This window comes from Marmota marmota, unplaced genomic scaffold (assembly GCF_001458135.2).
Source record: "Marmota marmota marmota unplaced genomic scaffold, marMar, whole genome shotgun sequence".
Lineage (NCBI taxonomy): Eukaryota > Metazoa > Chordata > Mammalia > Rodentia > Sciuridae > Marmota > Marmota marmota.
The window spans coordinates 41,747,811-41,771,479 of NW_025999900.1; the positions used below are offsets into that span (position 1 = coordinate 41,747,811).

At 50.4% G+C, this 23,669-nt stretch overlaps 1 protein-coding gene across 1 annotated transcript in view; it reads right to left on the reverse strand.

Moving 5' to 3' along the window:
- Nucleotides 1-417: 417 nt before the first annotated feature.
- Ltbp2 (latent transforming growth factor beta binding protein 2) overlaps nucleotides 418-23,669 on the reverse strand; it is a 108,121-nt gene continuing 84,869 nt past the window's right edge. The window contains 20 exon segments of the mRNA XM_048798992.1: nucleotides 418-3,207; nucleotides 3,576-3,725; nucleotides 4,806-5,087; nucleotides 5,367-5,534; nucleotides 5,616-5,753; nucleotides 6,019-6,147; nucleotides 6,996-7,079; nucleotides 7,191-7,382; nucleotides 8,148-8,291; nucleotides 8,907-9,032; nucleotides 9,303-9,434; nucleotides 10,307-10,429; nucleotides 10,883-11,008; nucleotides 11,097-11,219; nucleotides 12,125-12,250; nucleotides 12,650-12,775; nucleotides 12,997-13,119; nucleotides 14,122-14,241; nucleotides 18,664-18,783; nucleotides 23,522-23,650. Of these exon segments, the coding sequence (XP_048654949.1) occupies nucleotides 3,056-3,207; nucleotides 3,576-3,725; nucleotides 4,806-5,087; nucleotides 5,367-5,534; nucleotides 5,616-5,753; nucleotides 6,019-6,147; nucleotides 6,996-7,079; nucleotides 7,191-7,382; nucleotides 8,148-8,291; nucleotides 8,907-9,032; nucleotides 9,303-9,434; nucleotides 10,307-10,429; nucleotides 10,883-11,008; nucleotides 11,097-11,219; nucleotides 12,125-12,250; nucleotides 12,650-12,775; nucleotides 12,997-13,119; nucleotides 14,122-14,241; nucleotides 18,664-18,783; nucleotides 23,522-23,650 (2,813 nt within the window). The 3' untranslated portion in view covers nucleotides 418-3,055.

The window sequence follows — 23,669 nt, forward strand, 5'->3', positions numbered from 1 at the left end:
AAAACTGTTCAGAAGTAAGAGATTTGGAAGAACTGTTAAAGTAAGTGTCCTGAAATACTTTCTTCTGAGAATTGCATCCTGTTCTATTGTTAGGAAGCATCAGTGTGGAGGACCAACATTTGGCAGGAGCAATCAGGTGTACCAAATAGTATAGCCCTCTCTAGAACCTGGCCTTTGGCAGGGCCTACCACCGTCCATTTGAACATTATGGTTTTGCATGTTTGTCTAAAAGGCAGGAAGCTTCTTTTTACTTTTCTTGATGTTTGAGATTGATGTTTATAATTGTTTTCTTAAAATCCATGTTTTCTTTTCAACAGGGTTGCTTAAGGGAAGTTTGCTTTAAGGAATTTTGAAATAATCATCACCTGACTTTAATTGTAAACTACAGTCAGATAAATAATATAAAGGGAGAGGACATTTAAGCAGTCTGTGGTCAGCAGCTTTATTTAAAAATATTTATTTTTGATAAGTAGTACATGTACAAATTCAAAAAGACACAAAAGGGGTTTAGTGGAAAGTGTTCCATTATGGTACCTGTCCACCCTGTCACCCTCCCCACAACCACCATTGTTTCTAAGAATTTATTCCAGAGATATAATCCCATAGATAAAACATGAAATAACATGTGACCAAGGATATTCATTACAGCATTTTTAGTAAAAGATGGGAAACAATGGAACTATCTTTTGATGAGTCAGTGATTAATTATGGTTTATCCATTCAATGGAATAGTATTCAGCTATAAAATAGAATCAGACAGGTATTTATTTGCAAGCATAAAGTGAAAAAAGCAAAGTGCAGAACAGCATACATAATATGCCATTTGAAATTTTAATAAGGAAATGTGACTGTATGCATTCAATATGTCTACTAGGACAAGAGAGAAAGGTTGGAGGGCAGTGGGAACAGCATTTAGGAGCACAGTGCCAACAGAGTGTATTTGAGGAATGGTAAAAAGTTCTCTGAATGATGGGGTGTAAGGTGGAGTGGCAAGGATGAAGTAACAGCTATCCACTTCTCTTGTCTCTGTAGATAAATAGGATGTTACATGCTAATAAATAACCTCCCTTTTTCCTGGGTATCTTTCTTATCAAGGCAATTTGTTTTGATTTTTAGGGTTCTGTAGAAATTGTTTCTAATCTTTTGCTATTACAAATAGTGCTGTAATAAATAACCTCTTACATAAGTCATTTCACATTTGGTGAGAATATATCTTGAAACTTAAATTCCTAGAAGTGGAATTACTGAATCAAAGAGTTAGTGCTATTATGTAATTTTGAAAGACACTGCCATATTGTCCTCTTCAGAGGTTGTACCAATTTATACTTCCATCAGCTATCATGGTGTGTTTCTCCAGATGCTTGCCAGCTAGGAATCTTAACAACTTTTTTGATCTTTGCCAATATTTGTAAAACAGTATTTCACTGCATTTTCAGTTTCTTTTATTATAAAGGAAAGACTGCTTTCACATGTTTAAGAACCATTTATTTTTGTTTTGTTTAAATCAACTAGAATAATGATCTAGAGCAGATCTAAGTTTTTCTGTCTCAATTTCCTCACCTGTAAATTGGGAATAAAAATAGTAGGTAGCATTGTTAGATGATTAAGTGAAATTTATGCACAGCACTCAACACAGTGCCTGCATGTGGCAAGCATTCAATAAATTATTGTGTGATAGCCGACAATCAGAGCAGCAGGTAGGACAGACAGATTAAATTAAGAAAGTAGCATTCATCTCCATGTCTCCCATCACAGGCAGCCTTGTTCATTTAGATTGCCATTCATAGAGAAATGCAGTCAAGAGTTGTCCTTGGCTTGGAATAGTAAGAACCTTTCCCATTGAAACCTATTGATAGGGTTTTGCCAGAGCTGGCCATCAGGGGTAGGCACAGTCTCAGATCTAACATTTTGATTTAACCAACATGATAAAGTTCCATGGTTTTGAACTCACAGCTAGCCCAGGATGGAGTGAGTTTCTACCTGCAAACTTAGGGATTCTGGACATTCATTTTCTGAAGGGGAAGAGGCGAAGGGGCCTCTGAGTGGGGGTGGGGCAAACATTTGGAAATCTGGTTTCTGCTGAACAAGACCACACTAGAAAATAAACCTTTTTATTGTTAGAAAATTTAACTGATTTTCACAAAAAGAGAGTCCTGAAGAGATTTGTTTTCTGGAAGAAGCATATGTATTTAATAAAGGTCTTTGGAGGTGGATCTTCTGTCTTGGGGCAGCCCTTGCTGCTGGTGCACAGGAGCTATCACTGGATGGATTTTGAATATTTATTTACTCCAGACTACTCTTTAGACGTCCAGTGAAGCCTTGGCTCCCCCTTCTGTATTGACTCTCATATTTCCCATATTGCTCTCCTGGAGACTTCTCGGGATCTTTGCCCCTCTTCATTTGTGTCTCCTACACTTGGCAAGCTAATGCCAGTCTTGCTTCTTTGAGATGAGGGTATCTTCTTCCCCTCCTTGGGGCCACAGAACTGGCTACAGGATGGAGTTGTGGCAAATTCAGGGCCTAGAGCAGGTGGCTAGGTGGAGGTGATAGCTTCAAGAGGGGGCACTAGAGTCATCCCTCAAACTCTCCCAAACCCTTTCTAGTCCCACAGATTCTGAAGGACCATTCAGGGCAGATGTGGCCTCTGTCCCAGTTGTAGAATCATCAGTTGATATGTGGATCATGGCTGAAAAGGGGTGTCTGCAGTGTGAGGCCATGAGACCTTGCATGTTTGCATAGCCTGGGGTTGAGAGATGAATGACAGCTGTCCTTTGACAAGTATCCCATAGCAAGGCCAAGATAGGTGGTGTGCTGGGCCTCAGGCCAGTGGCTGAAGCATTAAAGTGGTGGTGTTTGAGCCAAGCAAGGGCATGGAGGCAGTGGTGGAAGCTCACAGCCAAAGCCTAAGCTGGGAGAGATGAAAGCAGGCAAGGCTGTCAGACCCGGGCAGAGGGCCCCAGCCTGATATCATGGTGTTGTCCCAGCTAGGAAAGCATCCTCAAGGCCTCTGCCTGTGGCAGGAGGCCATTTCCAGGTAGCTGCCCACACTGACCCTTCACTGCAACTCCTTAGCAGCACAGTGTGGGGGGTCTGCCTCTGCCACATATCCTGGGGAACAGTGGCAACGGTAGGAACCCTCTGTGTTCTCACAGTGACCATGGGCACAGAGCGCAGCAGGCCCATTCAAGTCATCACACTCATTCACATCTAAAAGAAACGGAAAGGAGAAAGCTAAAGGGTGCCCTTCTGTCCTCTGGTCACTAAGCCCTGGCTCCCGTTCTGCAATGGAATCCTGGTGTGACAGGCCAAGTTTCCTCCCAAAACCAAACAACTCAAGGACAAAAAGCAAGGGGCAGTGACCTCACAGTGTGCCCAAGACCTTGCCTTTTGCCTTTCTTCTGTCTAGCAATTCCGGGGGAAGAGCTTCATAAGTCCACCATGAACCTCTGGCTTTCTCACCCTGGCTTGAAGCCCTGCACCCCACTAGGGGGCAGCAGTGGTTTTCCCAGCCATCCCAAGGGCAGTCCTATGTCTGTTGGGGCAGTCTCACTTCTCCATCAGGACCCTAAACTTACCCACACAGGCCATATGGGCTGCATCCAGCTGGAAGCCCTCAAAGCAGTCGCAGGTGTAGCCTTCCTGCACACGCACACAGCGGCCATTCTCGCAGCCATTCAGGACACCACACTCTTCTGCCTGAAGCCCTTCGAAGGCGGCTGGGGGCTCTGGCAAGGAGTGAGAGGAAAGCTGAGGCCTGTGCCTAGACGAATCTCAGTCCTGCAACCCTCACCTTCCAGAACAAAGGCTGTCCCTGGTGATCCCAGGAGTGGGCTAGGCTGGGAGGTCATAAAATTCCCATAGAAAGGTGCTAAATCAAAAGGCCACACTCTGATGTCATTTTAGGTGGGAGACAAGTAAGGGCTCCAAGAAGGCTGAGACTCCCTGCTTTCACAAGTGGGCTCCTGACCACTGAGCTACATCCCTACCCCTTAAAAAATTATTTCAAGAGAGGGTCTTGTTAAGTTGCTAAGGCTGGCCTTGAACTTGTGATCCTCCTACCTCAGTCTTGGAGTTTCTGGGATTGTAGGTGTGTGCCACTGCACCCAGCCATTGGGTATTTTGTGTAGTTTTTGGGTTGGGGGTGCTATTGTTTAAAATTTTACATCCTCTTTTTTTTTTTCCAAGTGGGAGAGTGGCAGCAGGCCTCAGTCAACACAACCCTAATCTGCCTTACCCCTTTCTCTAAGCACCTCCCACCCTCTGAACAAAACCCCATCCCGCCTGACTGGTCCTAGTCTGATGTGGTGGCAGTGCCTGTGGTATGTACTGTGTCCAGGTGCCCAGGCCTGAATTCCTTATGAGGATTCAAGGCCTGAGTCCTGGGGCAGTCAGTTCACCAACTGGGGGGGGGGGTGACCACTGTGGACCTTTAAAGTCATTAAAAATCCTTAATTCTCATTTCAGGTCACAAGTTTGAATGTCAGGCTTCCTCAGAGCAGCTGTTCTGTATCCTGTAAGTGGTGTGGAGGGAGAACAGACCTGAGCAAAACTGCTTTCTCTCCACTTCTACAGGGAAGCTTTTGAGGTTGGGACAATGTCCTGTCCCTATGTGCCTGTGTCCCTGTGCTAGTTCACTGGGAATTGGTGGGGTCTGACCCAGGCATTAAGAGTCTTGAGTGACCTGTGGCTTGGCGCATCGTTCACCTTCTGTAGCCTCACCCCACTGGCAATATGATGGGCAGGTGGAGGAGAAAAAAGGGAAACAGTCTCAGTGTCTGCTCTTCCCTGTGTTTGCAACAACATACCTGGATGGCTGGCCATGTAGTGGGGCTGGAGTTGAGATGGCTGCAGAGGAGACTCAAAGACTGGTGTGAGGTCTCCCAAGTGACTGACCATGTTGGGGAATGGGGATTCAGGCACAGTGTCTTCAGGGCCCAGGTAGTTGTAGAAGGGGGCACCGTCTGAGCCATAGAGGCCATAGTTCAGGTCATCTGGACCTGGGCCATACTCATAGCCAGGCCGGAAGTGGATTCCAGCTTCCCGCTCTGCCTCGATCCGGGCCACGTTGCACAGCTGAGCATAGACCTCTTTCAGGAAGGATGGAGGAAAGAAGCTGGGCTTCAACTCCCACTAGCTAAAGCCTGGGGGCTAGTTCAACTGGCTCACTCCCCCAGGAGACAGGGAACACATGGTAACTAATGACTCCTGGGAGTTCCTAGTAGTGCTCCCCACCCACCACCACCACTTTATTTTCAAATAACTGAGATGTAAGACATGGTCACTGATCTGATCGCCTACTCCTGCCTTCCAAGGTGAGAGTGTCTCCCTTCCCAGGGTGGGCCCAGCCCTGCAGGTGTCCCCCTCACCAGAGCTCCTAGGGGGGCACAGAGCACACTGCTGGCTCCAGGCCTCGCCATCCTGGCAGCAGCATTCTGTGTAGGTTGTGCGGTGTCCACGCAGGGGTTGGCTGCACACGTCATTGGTGACTTTTTTCCAGCAGATGTCCATGTGGATGTCATGGTCAGGGAGGTCCTCTGGTGGCACAAGGCCCAGGGGCACATGAGCTTCTCAGCCTAGGCCTGTGCCCCCTGCTGCCCATACCTAAGGTCACTCACCTGTGCTGCTGGTGCTGTTCACACAGCGCTGCCCACTGAGGTCCAGGGTGAGCGGGGGGCTACAGAAGCAGTGGAAGGAGCCTTCCGTGTTCACACATTCGCCATTCTCACAGGCCATGTCCTGGCACTCATTGTGATCTGTGGTGGCAGGAGTATGGCAGGGCCAAGGTGGCCTGTCCATGGACTACATTCATGGAAGGGGGTTCACCTGTGGCTGATCCTGAAGATCTCCCCAGTCCAGCCCAACCTGGAAGACCCCTCCTGAGGGACAATTGCTGATGGTCCTGAGCTCTCCTCACCTCAGACCTGCCTGCAATGGGCATCCTGCCCAGGAAGGGGTCTCCCAGCAAGAGAGGGACTGGCCAGCAGGGGATGGGGTGGGAGGGGCCATGTGTATCCTCACCCTCACATATCCTGCGGGAGATGTTGTAGTGGTAGCCGGGATTGCACAGGCAGATGTATCCAGGTACCGTGTTGAGGCACCGGCCATTCCGGCAGAGAGCAGGCCCAAACATCCCACACTCGTCGGCATCTGTGGGAGGGTAGAACTGAGGTGAGAGGACAAGGGGAGGCAGGATGAGGTGGTACTTAAGACCAGGGGCTCCAAAGCTGGACTGTCTGGGTTTGAATCCTGGCCCTGCCACTTCTGAGTTGGGTGACTTTGGGCAGGTTTCTTCAGTTCTCCTTAGTTTCCTATCTAAAAAACTGTGGATAATATCACTTCACCTCTTATACTTGTCATGAGGATGAGAAGGTGGTAATATACTTAAGGTGTTTAAAACAGTACTCAGCACATAGCAAGCACTCAAGAAATGCTACTTCTGGGGCTGTGGTCCTCAGCATGTAGGTGGAACTCCTACCTAGCATATATGGATTTGATTCCCCAGGACAACACACACACACACACACAGAGGGTATTTCTGTTTCTATTATTTCCTCCTCAGAACTAGCTTCAAGACTAAGGCTCAATACCTGAAACTCCCCTTTGGGAGTATGGGCTCTGCTAAGTTTCTGGCCTTGTAAATGGGGCCAGGGACATAGGTTAGTGTGTCTGGCCTCTGTGCAGCAGTACCCCGCCTCTGTCCCTGTGTTCACATACAGGCGGTTGAGTGTTGGCCAAGGCACCATAGTCTGTTTCCAGAGGGTGCAGACTTAAGGGAGCAGGGAACCTGAGTGAGGGTCATATGGACACTCCAGGAGGAGCTTGGGTTAGAGTTTCCAGCTAAAACTCTGTAGGGAGTCAGCCCTGGGACGGAAAAGATGGAAGTAATCAGGGAGGCCAGGGCTGGTGCAGGACTTCCCTAGGGACCTCCTAGAAGACCAAACTAGGGCCTACTCTGGCAAATGGAGTTTGGGGAGGTGTGTGTGGAGGGAGGTCACCTGTATACATGGTCTGTCCAAACGTCCAGGCTCCTTCCACAGGGATGTAGCCTTTACCACTGGGGCAGAGCTCGCTGAATTCAACTGTAGGGAGGCAGTAGACTCAGAGAGGGAAGGGATGTGCCCCCTTTCCCCTCCCCACTTTGTCACACTGCAGAGCTGATGTAAGAAGATTTGGGACCCTTGAGGCTTTACCTGAGTCCTCAGATGGGCAGAGGTCACAGGCATCCCCCCACCTGGTTCCCTCGGTGCAGCAGCACTCAGCCTGCGTGGAGTTCCCACCAAGGAGGCTGGAGCACGGTAGATGGTCCTTCTGCCCAGAGTAGCATTCCATGCGAATGGGGCCTGGGGCGTGGTCTCCTGTCGGGGCCTCAGGGATGCTCTGAGCTGTGTGTGTTAGAGGCCCCTTATTATTGTCAGTTCATTACTGAGTCGCCCAGCCCTTGAATGTATCTTTTAAATTCAACATTTCTATAGCATTACAAGTGTACAAAATGCTGTTACTATGTTGTCTCACTTGGCCCACTGGACATCCCAGGAGTGGGTACTGTACCTTTCCTTTCTATGCTGATGTACCCTGTCTGTCCTCTGATTCATTCTGCCTCACAGGTACCCCGCCCTTCCCACCTTTCCTTGTTCCTTGCAAGGTCACCAGCTGACTCAGCCCAGCCTTAGTTGGTTGAGAGGCTGAGCTCGCAGCTCTAGGGCAGAGTGGGACGCATGGGAAGCAGGAGGGGAGAGTCCAGCTTAGCTCACTTTCAAATTTCCCCTCATCCCGAAGATTCATTCAGAGATTGGATGGATTTAGGGTCACTCCAAGGTTTAATCTGAGGTCCTGGGGCCACACGAAGTCAGCCTCAGATCTTGAGCCTCCTCTAGGTCATCCCAGCCCAGTAGCCTGGACGCTGCACAGGCTGGAGCAGAGCCCCACTCGTCTTAGCTCCTGCGGCCTCTCGCTCCCCTCCCCGCTCTGTGCCTCATTCCCACCCTGCACCTCCATTACTGCACAGTCCCGACCCGGCTCCCTCTCAGGAACTAGAGGCTAGAGGAGGGATGCCTTTTGAAAGGCAGAGAATCATCATGGTAAATGACAAAAGGGGAGGCAGGGTGGGGGATGGGGGAGTGGTCCTGTGGGAAGCTCACAGGTCTCACCTCCAGCCACCCGAGGTCGGCAGTGACCCTCTCGGGCATCATACTCTTCAAGGTCGTTGGGGCAGAGGCACAGGAAGGAGCCTTCGACATTCTCACAGAGGGCGGCCCCACACACCGCCAGCATGAGCTCACACTCGTTCACATCTGCCAGGTGTGAGGACAGGCTCTTGGGCAGAGAAGAGGCAGCCTGTATGCCCTGTCCCTGACTCCAGCCCAGCCAGGCAGGTCCTCATCCACTGAAAAGAACCATGCTAGGCCTTGGCAGAAGCAAAAGTGGGCATGAATTAGCAGGAACAAGGGACAGATGGACAGGCATAGGATGGAAGCTAGGAGTGGCAGAAAGGGGTCACAAAAGGGCCAAAGAGTAAGGTCTACCCACTGTGTACTTTTTCCAAACATGGGGCTTCTCAAGCCCCCGAGGTCTCCAGGGAAGGGGGAGCCAGAGGGGTGGGGGTGGGCACCTTCCTTCATGAACTTGCTTCCTCCATGAACTTGCTTCCTCTGCCGGCAGGATTGGCCATGCTTCCCCTACCAGCCTAGCCAAGGGGCCAGCTAGAGAGGTGACTTGAAATCTTTCTCTCCTCCTTGAAGCTCCCTTGCCCACCCTTTGGGAACCTATCATGGAGCCATGAACCCACAAATGATTCAGGAAGAGGTGCTAGGGCTTCCTTTAAGGATAGTCACAACCCCTGGAGGTTAAGAAGAACCCAGTGGCCCTCCTGGCCCAGACCCTGGGTGACTGACCCACAGGCTTCTCACCAACACAGTCCCAGCCTGAGGACGAGGTCTCAAAGCCCTGGTCACAGAGGCAGCGGAAAGAGCCATCCGTGTTGTCACAGAAGCCGTGGCTCCCACACATGGTGTCATTGGCACACTCGTCTATGTCTGTGGGACAGTAGGGGCCGGGTAGAGGGAGTGTGTGTGAGCACTTATCTGGTCCATTAACACCAAGATCTGTAAAGCAACCTCTGAACATGGGACAAGAAAACTAACAGTAACATTCCTTTTCAATTTTGGGGTAAGCTGGGCTGTATGGAAAACATACAAACTTCAAACAGCTGTACAAACAGTGTCCTCAGGAGAAAATCATTTCTAGCTCCATACAGGGAAAAACAGATGTCCTCAGCCCTCCCGCTCCACCCCACTCCTACTCACCGATGCAGTCTCCAGTCGGGGCCATGTAGAAGCCAGGCTGGCAGCCCAGGACGCAGCGGTAGGAGCCAGGACTGTTCTCACACTTCCAGGCCCCACACACCGGCTCTCTGTTATCCTCACACTCATTGATGTCTGTCCCCAGAGGCATGAGAGGAGACAGATGTGGCCAGGTCACTGTTCTGACCCCAGTAACCTTAATTCACTGGCATTGCAACAAGGTCATGTCCCATAATTTCTGAGGTCTTTCATCTGATCCAATTTACTATGCTCACCTCAACCCTGGAACAGTAAGTTCAGGGAAACTTCTCCCAACCCAGCAGGGCTAAATGAAAGAGAACTGTCTGCTATTTAGGAAGCCCTGAGCCGGGCGCTGTGGGACACGCCTGTAATCCCAGTGGCTTGGGAGGCTAAGGCAGGAGGATTGTGAGTTCAAAGCCTGCCTCAGCAAAGGAAGGCTCTTGACAACTTAATGAGATCCTGCCTCTAAATAAAATATATAAAAGGGCTGGGGATGAGTTCAGTGGTTCGGTGCCCTCTGGATTCAATCCCTGGTATTAAAAAAAAAAAAAAAAAGGAAGCACTGAGATCTTAGCCTTCAGTGAAACTCCTGTTCCTCCATGCTCTACCAGCAGAGCATGCAACCCTTCCTGAGTGGATAACAGGGAGCTGTCTTTGTATCTGTCTCTTGATTGTCTGTAATTGTTTGTCTTAGCAAAGAACATTGAACTTGGCAGGTGTTTAATATTGACTAAATCAGTTTGGCCTTTAAAACTAGATTGTGTGTTGTGCCAGCACAAAAATTGTGATTGTCTTCATTTTATCAGCCTTGAACAATCCTGGGGCCAGCAGAGGCTCAAATGCATTATCTATCCTATGATCAATCTGTGCAAAGCACTCTGCTTCCCTGGAGCTGAAGTTTCTTATTCCAGGGAGCTGAGGACCAGATGGGGGTGGAAGTGCACAGACATGGGGTAGAGTCCTGTCCACTCCTCTGGAGTCCTTACCCACACACTCCCCATTCTCTGGGGAGGGCCGGAAGCCAATTTCACACAGACAGTCGAAGGAGCCCTCTGTGTTGACACAGTGTCCTCCCAAACACTGGTCTGCAGCTGCACACTCATCCACATCTAGAAAACAGACACATATGAGCAGAACCAGCCAATGATCTCTTCCCTATTATCACCTGGTTCAGCTTCCTCTGGGCTCCAAGTAGCCCATAAGATGGCTACAGAGTGGCTTGGGGTAGGAAAGGGCTAGAAAATCCTAAGGAGAGTCCAGAGCTGGATATCAGAGACCATGCTATGGGGAGGAGTGCTGGGGCCAGGCCTCTGTCAAGGGGTAAAGGGTGACTGGAGAGAGGGTGCCTGCTACAGACATCACAGAGAGGCTCTGCAGAGAGACTCTTGAGTCCCTCCCTGCCCACCTGGCTCCCCGCATCACTCCTGCCCTTCCATCTTCTAGTGCATGCAGGCAGCCATGAGCATTTTATTTTATTTCAGTACCGGTATGAAGAAGGATGAAGCCCCTGCATTGACTCTAGTACTCCTTGTCCCAGCCCCCAGACACAGCTGGCTTCTCACCCTGGCAGCTGGTGCCTCCATCTGCATTGGCAAAGCCAGCCGCGCAGAGACAGAAGAAGGACCCATGGCTGTTGAGGCACTCGCCATGGGGCGCACAGTGTGCCTCCCCTGCACACTCATCCACATCTGCAGGGGAAAAGATGGCAGTGAGGTGTCCCAACCTCCCCATTCACTTACTGTCTCAACCCTCAGTGGGGACAGTCAGGCCACTCACCCTCACACACAGTGCCATTGGCCAATTGGAAGCCTGGGGGACAGAGGCACTGATAGGAGCCAGGTGTGTTCTTGCACTCGCCTCCCAGGCAGCTGTTCTGGGTGTCTTCACACTCATCCACATCTGCAGGGCCACACAAGGGAGGGAGGCAGCTGACGGTGACACCTCCCAAGGCCAGCTTTGAGGGGGAGGTATCCAGAGGACCTGTCGCCTGCCTGTGGAGACTGAACCTTTGGGACCATCCTCCCAGCATAGAGCAGCTGGGAGAAGCTGGTGAGGGAGTAGCATCCCTTCCCCCCACACTCCACAATCTCTGGGGAGGGCTGGAAAACTGTCTCACACAGACAGCTGAAGGAGCCCTTGGTGTTGACACAGTGCACCCCCTCCTACTGGTCTGTGGCAGATGCTCATCCACATCTAGAACGGAATAGGAGCAGGATGACTACTGCTCCTTCTGCTTGGCCCTGCTCTGTCAGGTTAATTCACAGCCCACAGTGCCCAGCAGCCCTAGCCCAGTGAAGCCAAAGCCTTATGCCCCTGTCACTGCTAAGAGGCCTCTGATTTCAATGAGAAGCAATGGGAAAACAAATGGGAAATGAACCAAGAAAACAGATACAGTGAACCTGAGAAGGTACCAGAAACTTGATTCTTCAAGTTGGCTTACAGATTGCCTGGTACAGGTCAATGTTCTCTCAGCAGCCACCCTTATGAAGCACACTTAGGGAGTTTGTCAGGGCACAGATTCCAAGGGCCCCTTGAGTCCACAGGGTAAATCTAGGACAAGGCCCAGGGAGCTGCACAGTGAACCATGCCCCTCAGTGATGTTCAAGTAGACTGAAGCCTGTGAACCAGTGGCTTATTGGCTCATAAGACCCAGGTCTGTGGTCACCTCTCTGACTTCCATCCCGGGAGGAGAGAGAATGTGTGTCTCCAGCCAGCCCGCCATTCTAGGGAGGCCCCAGTTCCTTCTTGCTTGCAGAGGAGCAGGTTAGTATCCTAACTGTGCTCCCACACGACGGGGCTCTTACCTTCACAGGTGCGGCCCAGGGGGCTGGGCCGGTACCCCTCGTGGCAGTTCTTGCAGGAGAAGGAGCCCACAGTGTTGGTGCAGACTCCTGTGGGGCAGACTCCGGGAAAGGTGCACTCATCCAGGTCTGGGCAGACAGACAGCCATAGCCAGTGATCCAGGAGGGCTTCCCCCAGCCAGTGACAGTGAGGCCCTCAACACACTCTAGCCCCTCTCCAAGCTTGGAGGACATTTGGGGCCTCTGGGGAAGGGCAGGCCCTGGCTGGGGGAATTCTATGTCAATACCCACGACTCTTCTCTAGATTGCTCCATGGGTAGCTCCCACCTCAGCTTCCTCTGGTCTCTGTGACCTCCTATTCATCCTGTCCTCACCCTTGAACATGGGGATTATGATAATAGAAGCTCTCTTTGGGGCCAAGTCCCTTCATAGGGCCCTCTAGCCTAAGCTGGATTCTCCATTGCCCCAAGACTGGCCAGAAAATAGAGTCTCCTTCTGTCCCTTTGGCCACCACCTCCCCAGGGCTACCTTCACAAGCAGTGCCATCTTCATTCACCCAGTAACCACTCTTGCAGGGCGAGCAGGTAAAGGAGCCCTCAGTGTTGAGGCAGAGGCCTGTAGGGCACGAGGCCCGGGTGGCACACTCGTCCACATCTGAAACAGGCCATTGAGTTCTGTGTGGGATTCTGCAGGGCAGACATGCCGGGATAGCCAGACGGACAGGTGGGCAGGGACTGGGGCAAGCACAGGTCTTGGCAGGGATGTGTGAGGTCAGCGTGGTTAGGGATACGTGATTGGGTGGATATGGGGGCACACACAGAGAGAGCCACAGGCTGATTTGCCTATGGAGGTGGGGTGCTTCAGTATCTTTGTACCTTGGCAGCCCTTCCCGTCTGAGGTGACCTTGTAGCCATGATCACAAGAGCATCTAAAGGAGCCTTCCAGGTTGATACACCTTCCATGGGTGCAGACCCCGGGACTCAGACACTCATTCACATCTGTGGGTGAGAAGATGTCACAGGGCCTCCTCCCCTTCATGCAGCTGCTCTTGGCAGGCATGGAGCATTTCAATTGGAATCGGCCTCCAGAGGGACTATGCTGGCTTCGGTAGGCTACACTGGGAAGGCTATGAAGCCAGGCTCCTTATCACACCTGGGCAGGGCAGAGTCCCCTCCCCAGGAGCTCTCCTCAACCCCATCTGGTAACACAGAGTACTCTGCATATGTCCTAGAAAAAAAGGACCAGGTCCCCCAGCCTTGGGCTGGTTTAGCCCATCTCAGGACACTTAGAATGAGATGTCCAAGATTTACCTCACTGTGGGTCTGACCCTCTCCTACCTGCCATCAAACAACCCACGTTCCCAGCCTGACCACCAGCTTTAATAGGTGGGCGGGCAGTGTGGAGAGAGGCCAAACCATGCCTGGGTGGCTGTGGCAGTCTCAAGGGCCTGGGAAATGTCTGCCCTCTCCAGAGCCTCAAAGCATCTATTCAAAACAAAGTTCCTCCTGGCATTCTGAACCCCAGGCCCTTCTTGCGGGGGCTGAAGGGAAGGAGCACTCCCCCCACTGCTACCAAGCAGCCTCTGGAGGGAGGAGGACACCACGTTTGCTGAATGGCACTGTTTAGATAGTGCAGTCATGCAGGAGAGCAAAAGGGCCTGGCTGTCGGCTTTCCCCACCACTCAGTCTCATCCTAAGACCCTCAGGCTCCTCACCCCACCCCACAGGAGTCATCCACAGAAGCTTCTGGGACACGGGGCTGTAGCTTCAGAACGGATGTGGCCAGGGAGCAGAAGAGGCCTCCACCCTTGCTGATTCAGAGGGCAGAGCACCATAACCGAAGCCCACTCATGTCAGGCTCTGTGTCCTCTGGGACACTGGGTCATGGAGGACAATTGCCTCCCAGCCACTTCCCTCTGCCCACCTTTCTCTCCCTGTGTGTGGGCTCAACCAGTATCCCAAGGCCGGACAGCCTTCGCTGCCTTGGCAAGCAGCCCTCACCTATGCAGTTCCCACTCTGTCCCCTGTAGCCTTCCTCACAGGCCAGGCAAGCGTAGGAGCCAGGGGAGTTGGTGCATCTCCCATCAGAGCAGGTGCCAGGGTGACGGCATTCGTCGATATCTATAAAACAACCGTCCCTCCCTTAGTTATCCCTGGGAACCACAGGTCAGGGGCGGCTCTGGGACACAGAAAATCCTTGACTTTGCCCTTGGTTGGGGAGTTTCTGCCTAGATGAAAACAAGGAAAAAATGAGAGATGCCCTCATGTTCCCAATTCTGCCTCCCACCCACTGTCCACAAAAAAAAAAAAAAAAAAAAGAGGGTTGGAAGAACTTAAAAATAAGACAGGGAGACTCCCTGGGTGGGTACAGTAAGCTGTGGTTGCCATTAGCTTGGGAGGTCAGAGGGCTCTATTTGTGAGCTGAACTCTTTGGGATGGGCCTTCATATCTTCCTGGGTGAAGGCCTACTCTTTATAAAGATGACATGACTGGGACTAGATGTGCTTGGCACAGTCACCAGTTGGACTGTTGCCCCAGGTCCCAGACTAGATCACCAGAGGGGCAGTGGAATCAAAATGAACTTTCCTGCCCCAGGAAATGAGGATCAAGGATGAAACTCCCATCTTGGATTTGGCCCAGACCAGCCTTGAGGCCGAGTTCAGACTGAAGAGGCAAAGCCAGCAAATCTTCCCTGCCAGGGAGGTGTCAGGCCTTTCTTCCAGCCAAAAGCCATAGGGATCCCACTCTGCCGAGATCCAGGGACATTAGATAGAAAGGATGACCTGGGCACCAACCAGATAGATATGCAGGGGAAGAGGGGACCCAGGGAGGGAGAGTGATAGGAAGGAAGAGGTGGGAGCTCTTTCCCCAAGAAGCTGAGTGCAGGCTTTTCCCCCAGTGACCTGGCATCCCGGGGAGTCTATCGTCGAGTTACCCAGGGGACCTAGAATGAGGTGGGGAAATCAGACCACAGTGGCTGAACTCAAGGTTGAAACTGCAGAAGGACATTCTGCTTCTCTGGCACAAATGTTGCATGTAGCTCCTGGTCACCAGTGGTGACAGATGATTGGCCAAGCTCCAAAGGAAACAGGAGAATTTATTCTTCCTATGTGGGTAACTGCCATTCTCTTGGAGGAAGTCCACCAGCTTTTTCAGATTCAGAGCCCCTACCTAGAAGAAAGACCTACTCAGCACCACAGAGGAAATGCAAGGGCCAGGTCAAGGGGCAGAGCACAGGCTTTCTGCTTAGGGACTAATGCCAGCAGCTAGTGTTGCAGAGGAGGAGAGACCCAAAGATGGAGGGTGAAAATGAGTCCCCGCTGAGGTTTTTTGGCCTGCAGAATTCAGGACACATTCAAGCCCTCTGTGGTCTGAGACCATTTCAAGCCCAGGACAGGTGGTTATTCAGGTGAACATCAGCAAGGAGATGCTCACAATTCCTAAGTGATCTCAGGAGACACTAAGTTAATACCCATCTTGGTAAAGGCAACCATGAGCCCCTAGTTGGGTTATGGTAACAGTGGGCTCAGATATTCTAAGGCTCTCTGTAAAGACAAGGTGGAAAGAATGAGACAGAGATGGAGAGAAGAAGGACCCAGGACTGATGACATTGGCCACCCAGGAGAGAGCATCTACCTTCATGACCTGCTGGTCCTGGCTGAGGCTGCCGAAGGAGGAGGAGGCACAAAGTTATTGGGAAGCAATCCCTGCTTCAAGAATGCAAGACTTCAGGAATGAAGAGAAAGAATTTGAGGCTAGGATCCTTCTAGTACATTGAGAAAAAATGAAGTTTTTGGATCTCTCTCATAGGAACCAGGCAATGTAGGAAGATTAGGTTTGCCGTAAGATCTCTCCTGCCCCTAATGTGCCAGGCAGCAAGTGATGCTGGGCTCCTGCACAGAAGACACGTGGTACCCACTGAAGCTCTTCAACAAATATTCCAGCTCTTCATTTTCTGGGCCATAGTAGGTTTGTGCCTCCTGGTCCCTGGGGCCATGAGACTAGTTCTGGCCAATAAGCTGTGAGTGGGTATGATATGTGTCATTTATGGATCAAAGCATTTAGTTGTATGCCATGCTCTAGCATGCTCTTTTTTCCATGGAGACTGTTCACATACCAGGGACTGGATATTCCTTTAGCCTTGTTCTAGAGACATGAAACATGGGGCAGTTCCCAGCTGACCCGTGATGGTCACATGGCAATGATGAGCTTTGCTGTGTTCTGTGTCACTAACATGGTAATGCAGCATTATCTAGTTTGTCCCAGCATGCCACTGCTGGCTTCCTTCCTTACCCAGAGCCCCAGGTGGCGAGGATCATAAGTGAGAGTTCTGTCAGCAAGAGGGAAAGAGAGGGCAGAAGATCCAGGGAGCCCCTTAGTCTCCACTTGAGCCACAGAAGGGCTCTCTCTCCAGCACAGAGTAGGTATGACTGAGCCATTAGCCAAGCCAAGCCAAAGGAACCTGATGAAGATTCTGGACAGAGTGGATATCTTAATATCCAGATATCCTAAGGCTGTTCCACCAATCTGTCAGTCCCTGAACTGAAGCCACTCACTGGGTGGAGATTTTTCTGTCTAGTCAAGGGTTTGATTTTTAATCTAAGATTGCAGCATGTTTTGGTAGCTATCTATTTATTGCTGTATTCCCAGCCATGGCTGGCCTGCAGTGAGTGCTCAACAAATGTTTGCCATCTAAAGAATGGGACAATGTGCCTGAAAAGTTTGCCCATTATCCTCTGGGCAAAAGGCTATTGAGGAGATTCCCAGGGACCCATGGAAATGGTCATGCCAGAGACCAGCTTGCCAGTCTGCTGTCTATGAACTGGGAGGATCCCTGAGCTTCTCTTCCAGAAGTCAGTCTTTGCATGAAGAGATACAGAAGCACCAGCTCTGTTCCTTGTGCAAGCACGGGGTAGAGAGGGGGAGGATGCTTAGGCAGGGCCCACAAGCTCAGGGGACCTTGGATGTGGGTGGGGAATAGCAAAGGCCCTGGCAGTCTGCAAGAGAATCTGTTCCCTGTCCGTGGGAACCCAGAGTTCTGGTACGATGGAAATGCCATTGAGACTACTGCATGGGCCACTGTCCAGACCACTCAGCCTTTCACCAGAGACTTTGGGTTTCAGTGGAGAAAGTGGTTTCTTCGTTGGAGAAAGAAGAAAGAGGGAGAGGAAATTGACTGGGCTCCCGGGGTGATGGGCCGGGTCTGTGGTTACTAGTGGAAACCTGGAGAAGTGTGCAGACTACATCATTCTTTCTTTCAACAGTCTTGGAGCATCTACCCGGGCCAGGAACTCAGCCTGACCTTCCGCATGAGGTGTGTGTCTAGAATCTTTCCTCTGGATGGGAAGGAGGCTGTCCAGGGGAGGGTACTGGTGGTGGTGGTGAATCTGAACATGAAAAGGTACAGGGCTCTCAGGTAACAATGTTTTCCCTATTTACTGAGGGTCTGTAAGTGCCAGAGATGGCACTGAGCACCTGGTAAATATTAGCTTATCTGGTCCTCACTAGAGCCTCTGCGATGTGCATGACGGTTTCCATTTCCAGACATGAGTCAAGAGCCAAACCCAGGCCTGTCTGCACCAGAGCCTGTGCCCTTAAGACAGACTGGTTAGTATAAATCTGATATTTTTAATGCTCTGGCATTTTCTTGGTTCATTTTCTTTAATTATGTTTTTCTTTTTAATAAGCCCAAATATCAAATTCACGATATTGTTGTGATGCTTAAATAAGGTTATCGACCAAGCACTCGGTAAGTCACCCTGCATATAGCAGGCATCCATCCAGTGGTGGGTACCTTCACTGTCCATTTGCCTGGAAAATGCCCCATTGTCCTGTCTCCTTGGGTAGAAGGAGGTCAAGGGGACTGAGTTCCAGCTTTGATCATGCATAAGCCTGAGTTTTAGAGGAGGAGCTCAAAGAGGGAGGCACTGGGAGAAGAAGGTAACACTGGGGGTGAAAACAGTTGTGTTTTATACCATGGTGGTAGCATTGAGAAGGTGGGCTCTCCATTCTCAAGGCATTGGGAAGGTGGGCTCTCCCTTACTCCAGGACCCTCCCAAACAAGGCAAGTCCTGGCCCAGGAATCCTGGGAAGGCCCAGCCTAAGCTCGGGTCCAGGGAAGTGTTTTTCACAGAAAGAACCTTGATTTACCCTCATTTATTGGTGTTTTAACCAGTCTCAGGAGCATAAGACCTAGTCCTTCTGCAAGGATTTGACACCCTGGCCTGGGAAGAGGGTGTCTAAGATTTAGCAAGAAGACAAAGGCTCCCAGACAGACCCATTCTTCCACTGCCATGTGGAAAGAGCCATTTTTCAAAGTAAGAGGGCAGAGATGTGCAGAGATGCTCCCTGAGTGTCATATAGATTTGCACTTCTTGCTTCAGGGGGATGTAAAAGGTCACTGAGGGATAGAAAGGCTCAAGAGTTCACAGACATGTTCCTGACCATAGGCGTGGGCTCAGCATCATGCAGACAAGCTAGAAGAGGAGCTGGTGATGAGCAGTGTGTGGGGCAACAGGCTGACCCCATATCGCCATTCCTTACCTTCACAGTGTCCCTTCCTGACCATGGTGTAGCCCTGATCACACTCACAGTGATAGGACCCCTCCGTGTTGCTGCACCGCCCTCCGCTGCACACTGATGACTGCACACACTCGTCTATATCTGCAAACACACAGGATGGCCCTGAGTCAAAGGCAGCTCTGAGGGGGGAGGGGGTGTTCCCAAGGCATCCTTTCTAGAGGCTGAGGATAAGGATGCCATGCCAAGGTCCAGTAGAAGAGGGCACACTAGCTGCAGCCATGCTGGCCCAGAGGGCTCCTGAGCCAGGTCAGAGATTGCTCAGACCCCTGCTGACCCCTAAGCTCCTTTTTCCCATGGGGTAGCTACTTTTGGGGACCCTGAAGACCCCTTCAGCTATCTTCTCATCCTGATGCAAGGGCTGATCTTGAGTCAAGTGACAGTCTGTATGGCATGATCTGAGGAGGCCAACAACACACCACACCCTTCCTGGCCCCAGTACAGTAGCCATTTGTGCTACCCCTAGGGGACCTTCTGAAAGGTTAGGAGAGGTTTATGTCATTGTCCAAAGCGTACTGGTGTGCCATGATGATTCTAAACCCCAGCCTTGTCTGCCACTCCCCTGTTACATACCTTCCCAGGGCTCCCCGTCACCTCCAGCCCTGGCAGACTGGCTCCCGACCCTGGCCTGGCCTCACTGTGTTTTCTAATTTGCATACACCCCTCGGTATAACCTTATTCCTAGCAGATTTCCACTGGCCCAACCTCCGAGTCTCCATTCACATAAATGCCTCTGCTGGAGCATTTAACATCCATTGCCAGCAGATTCCTACTCTTATTCCAGCAGTGACTTGATGCATCAATTCTGGGTCCTTGGGACCATTCCCCATTCCCTGCCCCCACAGTCAAATTAATCACACTGCTCCTCCCCAGCACTGGTTCAAATACTCCACAGGATCCTTCTGAAATGAGATAATCCAGGTGAAGTGTTCAAAACTGTACCTACCTGGCAGTGGTAACCATGAAGATGTTAGCCGTTATTATTCCAGCATTAAGCCTACCCCATAATCCAGGCTTCTTGGCCTGGTAAGTAAGATCTTCCAGGATTCGGCGCCCACCCACTTCTCTCCTTGTTTCCACCTCTCATCTCTTCACCTCCTGGTTTCTGACACATGGGACCTGCCTCTGAGCCTCTGCTTGTGCTGTTTGCTTGCCTGGAATGGTCTTCCACCCACCAGTTTGACTATCTCCTACTCATCTTTTGGCAAGCCCAACCCCTCCTCTCCAGCCTGTATGCTCTTTCCCAAGCTTCCCTTTGGACTCAGACCTTAGCACAACTGTTCACTGACTGGCTTCTTTCTCCCTAACTACTGGGGATGTGCGTTATTATCTTGGCGTCTTCCAAGCCCGGCACAGAACCCCATTAAGTGCTTATAAAGGAACCCAATAATAAGTCTTTGTTTACCGGCAGTGTTTTCATTTGAGCAGTTCTTCAGAAAACCCCCAGTATCTGGCAGAGGAGCTGACAGAGGTGTCACATGCGTATTCCTAGGCTCCCATCTGCAGGCCCTGACCCTGCAGTGCAGAACAGGCCCAGGAACCTACATAGTAAAAACTCTCCAGCCATTTGTAAATAACTGGTCTTCACTTTGAGAAGTTCTAATCCCAATGAAAAGAAAAAAACACTTTTAGGCAGAACCATATGTGGGAATTTGATAAAAATTCCTTAAATAAGGTGGGGCTAGGACCACTGTCTGAAGATGGTGTTGGGAAAACTGACTTTCTGTATGAAGAAAAATGGAAACGGAAAAGGGGGGGGGCATGTTCTTAACTGCCATGCAAAGATGGACCCCAGATAAATTAAGGTGCCCCATAAAAGGTAAAGATAAAACATTTATGAAAAAAAGTGTAGGAGCATATTTTTGTGACCTAAAAGAAAGAAAGGGCTTCTTCAATAAAATCTCCAAAGCATTAAAATCAAGGCAAAAAGGTGAATTTGATAGATCAAAATTAAGGATTTACATTTAAAGAAGGACAAGTAGATAAGGTTAGCAGAAAGAGAACAAAATGAGAGTTATAATATCTAAACCCCGGCAAACATTTAGCATAGAGAAGAGGCTCCTAAGAAGCCACAAGAAAAAATAGCCACCAACCACCCCAGGAACAAGCCATTGACACATGAGGAGATCCAAAGGCTAATGCACAAGGAGATGCTCATGCTTAAGAGCAATATAAACACTATTTAGAATGTTTATGTAAATACTTAATATTTAAATAACATATTATTTCTACTTATGTTATCTTACACAAGTTGTGATGACTTCTATTAATAAAGTATATAAATTAACTGATTCATAAATAAAAATCAATATGAAATGAAATCATTAAAATAATGTGATACTACTTTATGAGACTGGCAAAATTTAGGAAGTGTTATGCTGGATAAGAGCTCTTCAAGCGGCAGCCAAGTTCCATGGGGGTGGGGGGACTTTAGCTGACCTTAAGCCCCACCCCCCCTCCCAGCTGCTGAGGCTGGCAGAGACATCTGGACACCCGGGCTGGCACAGAGCAGCATGCCTCATCAGGGCCAGTCCTGGTGACACAGCTCCCTGTGGCAGCCAGGGCTCATCCTGGGCCAGCTCTCCAAGCTGGGTCTGCAGAGAGCAGAGCCTCTTTGGCTACAACACCTGCCCAGGCCACTGGAGCCTGGAGAAGTACTGCTGCCTGAGCCACCTCCCTGACAGCCAGCTGACCCAACCACCACCTTCTGTTACACACTCTCCTGGCTGCCACTGCCCGCAGGACAGTGTCCAAGCACTTTAGTCTGGCACTTGAGTCACTTCCCAAACTGGCCTTGACTCCTGCCACTTCCTCCGTGTACCCCACTCCAATCATACTGACTTGATCATTATTCCCAGGGTGTGCCAGGGAATACTACTCTGGTCTCTATAGAAATGGTTCCCTTTGCCTGGAATAATTTCTGCTTCCTCCATTCCTCTTCATGCTCCCTCCATTCCTCTTCATGCTCACAGTGGTGGCCAACACCCTTCATGTAAGGGGGTGTGTCATTGGAAGCAAATCATGCTTTGGAGCTGGAGTGACTTTGATTCTATTTCGGGTTCAACCACAACTAGGTGTGAGGTCCCTGAGTGTTTCAATTCATCTCTCTAAACCTAATCTTGCTAAACAATAAAATGGGGTTAAGGACTATATGGGTTGGCATGATGAGTTTTATAAACTAAAATAATTAGGATAGGGCTGGCTTATAATAAGTGCTCATTAAATGGCAGTTATTATCTTTGTACCCCAGTTAAGTACCCCATTGGGGAAGTCTCCCCCAGTTCTCTCCTACAGAGCTAGTTGCCTATTTATCTGGAGTCCATAGTGTTACCACCTGCATTCATGTATCTCAGTATCCTCAGCTCAGCACAGTGCCTGGCACCCAGGGGCTCCATGCTTGAGTGTCACTGAACGGTGCATAGAACTCTCCCACTCTTTGTGAAGTTGGGTGATCTGTCCCCTCTTCCTTCATTCCCCAACACAATCAAGTGAGAGAAGCTGGATGGCTTTGGATCTTGCAGACAAGATTCTTGGGGATCAGAACCTAAGGGGACCTTGGCAGTGGAAGGATACACAGCTTCCTCAGGTACCCCAGGGGGACTGTGAGTGACCACTGGGCTTCCCTGGTCAGGACCAGCAATGTGAGCTCCAACAAGAGGCTGTGCCATTCTCAAGATGAAGGCTTCCTAACAGTTATAATCTTAAGGTGCTGCCTGAAAAGTGCTTCCTTATATCCTTTGTGAACTCATTCATAAAAATATATGGGGAGTTGTGGGCAGCCAGTCTGAATGATTTCACATTCTCTTTCCCTGAGCGGAGGGGCTCTGACCTCACTACATCTCATAGTGACCTGGACATTGCCCCGGTCCCAGAAGTTTAAGGACGCGTCTTCAGACTTAGGCATGTTGCCCCATGGATTAAGCTATGCTCACCTGTGATATTATCCCTTTGCCCTGTTTGGGATAGAATATTCCAAGGAAACACTTTGTGTGTCCCCTTTTCTTACTCTGCCCTTGGGTGTGGCCTTCCTTGATGTCACTCAACCTGCTGACAGCGGACATCATAAAGCTAGACTCAACCCCTGAAACCTGACCCCTTGCCTCATTTGAATGGCTTCTCCTCAAAAAAAGGGTCAGTACGTGCTGCTCTCTCTCTTTCTGAAGACCCTTAAGGTCACAGGAGCCGTACCAGGACCCCCAAAGAAAAAGATATCTCTGTCTCTTGTGTGGTTATTTTGCACAGCCCAGTTCCCCTGGAGTGACCTTGAGTGTTTTAGTTTAGTTTAGGAACGTGACAGGGAGTATTCTATATTATTAAAGGGTCTGCACTGAAGAGTGTTTACCAAGGGTTCCCTAGTGGTGGCGCAGTTCTTTCCAGGGAAGCCCAAAGCCCTGCAGTGTCTCTAAGCTGCTGGGACCTGAGCTCCTTTCTCAGAGGCTCTCCAGCCTGCCAGGAGTCCCAGCTCTGCATCCTCACAGGCTGCCCCCCTTCCCTAAAATGAAAGCAGCTCCTTGTCACACAGGGTTTAGAGACCTGAGTTTTGATCCCCATCTCCAGCCAAGTGTCCTGATCCCCTCTTGGCTCCAGGCACAATTCCTTGAGGCCTGCAAACACTGCCTCCTTGCCATCCCTGTGTATGGGCAGCTTCCTCCCAGCTCCAGGCCAGACTCCCGTCCCTCTTCCTGTGCCTCCTGTGCCCACCACATTGCTGCACTGTGCCTGGGGGCTGTGAACATCTGGTTCCTCACTGTGTGGGCCTAGACAAACTCATTCTCCTCCGCCCATCACAGCCCAAAGCAGGGCTAGGGCAGGCTTGGCTTACCTTGACACTCCTGGGTGGCCCCTGAGATGACCAATGTGTAGCCGGGATAGCAGAAGCAGGAGTAGGAGCCCACGCTGTTGACACAGCGCCCTTTCCCTGCGCAAGGGTCCCTCAGACACTCGTTGTCATCTGACCAGAAGGAGGGAGG